The following is a 3,425-nucleotide window of genomic DNA, read 5'->3' on the forward strand; positions in this document are numbered from 1 at the left end:
GTCACACAGCTAGAAGGCAATAGAGCAAGGATGGCAATGCTGGTCTTTCGGATCCTACTTTCTCCCAGTGGAGGGGCCCTGCTTCCACCTGAGCAAAAGCAGAAAGACCCCCCCCCTTGAGCAGGGTCTTCTGTTCCTGTGGGGCTGCGAGCCATGGGGCACTCACAGGGCTTTCTCTCTCTTCTCCAGGGCTTCTGGGAAGGTGGGCAGGGACGCCTCACTCTCCGGTAGACCTTGAGATTTCAGACACAGACGTCTCCCCATGGCTCCTTATTTCATCCGCATATACCAGGAGAGTGACCGCAAGGCGGCGGTGGACTTGCTTTCCCAGGGCATCACTGAGCACATCCCTGCCACTTTCCGCCACCTGCTGAAGCTGCCCCGAACTCTCGTGCTCTTAGTTGGGGGCCCCTTCCTCCTACTCCTGGTCTCTGGCTCCTGGCTCCTGGCTGTCACATTCAGCCTCGCCCTCCTCCCTGTCCTATGGTTCCTTGCCGGCCTTCCGTACAGGCAGTTTGTACACATGAGTTTGCAAACAGACATGGCTGACATCACCAAATCCTACCTGAGCAAGCCTGGCTCCTGCTTCTGGGTGGCTGAGTCTGCAAAGAAGGTGGTGGGCACAGTGGGAGCTTTGCCCGTGGACGATCCCACCTTGCAAGAGAAGCGGTTGCAGCTGTTTCACCTGGTCGTGGCCTCTGAGCACCGTAATCAGGGCATAGCAAAAGCCCTGGTCAGGACTGTCCTCCAGTTTGCCCGTGACCAGGGCTACAGTGCAGTTGTCCTAGATACTAGCACCATGCAGCTCTCGGCCATGACCCTTTACCAGAGCATGGGCTTCCAGAAGATCCACGAGTTCTTCTTCTGTGCGAGTGCAAGGCTAGTCCATCTTAAGATAATTCATTTCATGTACCGCCTCCCTTCTGCTCAGACACAGGCTCTGTGATCTCTTTCCCTGTGCATTAGTCAGGACACGGTCCCCAGTGCTGTAGTAATAAACAAACACTGACCTTTCAGTACCAACACAATAAAAGCTCTTTGGTCATTCACATCAGAGTCCCACCTGTCTGGAGGTGAGGGAGCATATGAGGTAATGGTTCATTCAGTCTTTTGTGGTCACCTCTGTTTAGTTTTCCAGTGCCATGATAGTGTTGCATAGGAAAATACCAGAAAACAATAGTGAACATTGCTTTAACGCATTAGCCTATGGACCAGCAATTTTGGCTGGGCTTGGCTAGGCAGCTCTCCTTGTCTCAAATGGCTGAGCCAACCCTATGGTAACCCCATGGCATTGGCTCAGTGACGGGGTGCCAGCTATCTTCTTTTCCCGAAGGTTGTCTTAGGCATGGTTTTATGGTAATTGCAGAGGAGCAAAACCAGAAACAAGCAACTGCAGTTTGAAGTCCCTGCAGGTGTCCCATCTGCTGACACCCCAGACTCAGGTAAACACTGACCTGGCTCTGCAGTGAGAGGACCTACAAAGTCACATAGCAAAGGGGTGAGCGTGTCATGGGGAAGAATCGAGGCCAGTGACATAGTCATCGTGCTATAGCCCACAGGGGTGTGCGGGGCAAGAAAGTGGTCAGGGATAAAGTGTTGGATCAACATGGGCTTGACTGCTACCTAGCCACAGACCCCGGGCAGGACTGGAGGGAGGCTTGTTACAGGCTCTTCCCCAGTGTTCAGGAACAGGGCATGGGATTGTGTATTTCACACATGTGTCACACTTGGGACTCAGTCTCTGTCCCTGAAAACTCAGGGACTCCAGATTTATCTAAGTGCCATGTGCCCAGCCACATCAACCTCTGAGTCTCAGATCCAGTGGCAAGTGAGGACTGGGGCCTGTGAGGATTTGGTGCATGGAGCCCCTTACCCAGCCAGTTCATCACCAACACTGGGTGCACCCAGAGTGGGCAGGAGCCTCTCCCTTGGTCCTTCCAGGCCTGAAGCCAAGTCCTTGTTGATCCGGGAAGTTCAGGTGCCCTTCCAGTCAGGTTTGTGCTGTACATGGGCCCTGGCAGTGTCCTCAGCTTGCGGCTGACTTCTGAAGGGTTTGGCCATGCCATGCCATGCTCAGTCCTGCCAGCTAGTTTTGCAAGTAGGTTTCTACTAAACGGAGAACCTTTGCCAAGAGCACAGGGCAGTTTCAAAGAATAGTGTCTTATTGCCCGAGACCACGGGCCTCCAGTCTGCTCTCCTACCCATCTATGCTGGTCTCTTTTCTCTTTGACCATGTAGGCTACCACACTCCTCTCTGTAAGGCCTTCTGCTTCCTCAGAAATGTCCCACAGTGCCTCTCTGGAATCCCAACTATCAATTTACTTGTGAAATTCCCCCCACTGCTGATGTGTTAAAAGAAGCCTCTGTTTTCTCTGGAGGTGTGGTTCCCACTTGTTACTGAGCAGTAGGTGCCAGCCTACCCTGCTGCTGGTTGCCTGGTTCTCCTCTCCCCACAAGGCCTGTGCCCCTCAGCAGAAGTTCCCAAGGGAGGACTAGTCTCAGGTCAGAAATGAGGGAGGTCCTCAGTGGTCCCTATGATTTTTTGCTCATTTACAATGAAATGGCTTCAGTAATCTCAGACAAGCATGGTCCAGGTCCTCCTGGGGCTTATAGGCCAGAAGTGGCTGAGAGACCAGTGGAAGGATGAAAAGGATACAATGTCATATGAGTTAATCAGGGGAGAACAGGGCAGTGTGGAGGGACAACATAAGCCCCCAATGGTCATTGGTGGACAGCTTCCTGTAGGGATAGGGCTTCTGTTCCCAGAAATTCACAGCCAGGAGTAGAGCTTGACCATTCCCAGCTCTATCCTCTGCTCCACTCCCCAGCCACACACAGCTGCTTCTAGTTCTTGTCACAGCTGAGCTCTTTCTGCTGAGCATGCTGTTCCCTTTGCCTGGAACACTCTCCTCCTCCCTCCCTTCATCACTCTATTGTTGGTTCAGAAGTTGTAAAACTTCTGAGCTGGGAGGGAAAAGTTCACCTGTTTTTATTCTGCCAGTTATTGTCATTTAGTTCTATGCTACTCGAAGCGTGATCCCCAGACTGGCTATAGCAGCATTGCCTGGAAACGTGGTAAAAATAAGTGTGGATGCAAAGCCTATTATGCCTACAAGATTAATATTAGCAGAGCCAGGCATAGGGGCTGACTCCTGTTATCGTAGCAGTCTAAGAGGCTGAGGTAGGTGGATTGCCTGAGCTCAGGAGTTCAAAACCAGCCTGAGTAAGAGACCCTTGTCTCTCAAACTACTCAGGCCTTGTGGCAGGCACTTGTAGTCCCAGTTAACTTGGGAGACTGAGGCATGTGGATGGTTTAAACCCAAGAATTTGAGGTTGCTGTGAGATATGATGCTACGGCACTCTACAGAGGGTGGCAGAGTGAGACTCTTGTCTCAAAAAAGAAATATTAATATTAGAACAACAGC

At 51.8% G+C, this 3,425-nt stretch overlaps 2 protein-coding genes across 3 annotated transcripts in view; both read left to right on the top strand.

Annotated features, from left to right (window-relative positions):
* The window catches only part of LOC111721719 (N-acetyltransferase 8-like), a 26,052-nt gene extending 25,003 nt beyond the window's left edge, over nucleotides 1-1,049 (top strand). For both annotated transcript variants that reach the window (XM_023515299.1, XM_003793401.3), the window contains exon 2: nucleotides 190-1,049. In XM_023515299.1, the coding sequence (XP_023371067.1) occupies nucleotides 263-946 (684 nt within the window). In that variant the 5' untranslated portion in view covers nucleotides 190-262 and the 3' untranslated portion in view covers nucleotides 947-1,049. The remainder of the gene's footprint in view (nucleotides 1-189) is intronic.
* Nucleotides 1,050-2,585: 1,536 nt separating this feature from the next.
* LOC100948530 (putative N-acetyltransferase 8B) overlaps nucleotides 2,586-3,425 on the top strand; it is a 1,618-nt gene continuing 778 nt past the window's right edge. The window contains exon 1 of the mRNA XM_023515280.1: nucleotides 2,586-2,741. Coding sequence (XP_023371048.1) covers nucleotides 2,586-2,741 — 156 coding nt within the window. The remainder of the gene's footprint in view (nucleotides 2,742-3,425) is intronic.

This window comes from Otolemur garnettii, unplaced genomic scaffold (genome assembly GCF_000181295.1).
Source record: "Otolemur garnettii isolate 467f Iridium unplaced genomic scaffold, OtoGar3 scaffold00068, whole genome shotgun sequence".
Taxonomy (NCBI): domain Eukaryota; kingdom Metazoa; phylum Chordata; class Mammalia; order Primates; family Galagidae; genus Otolemur; species Otolemur garnettii.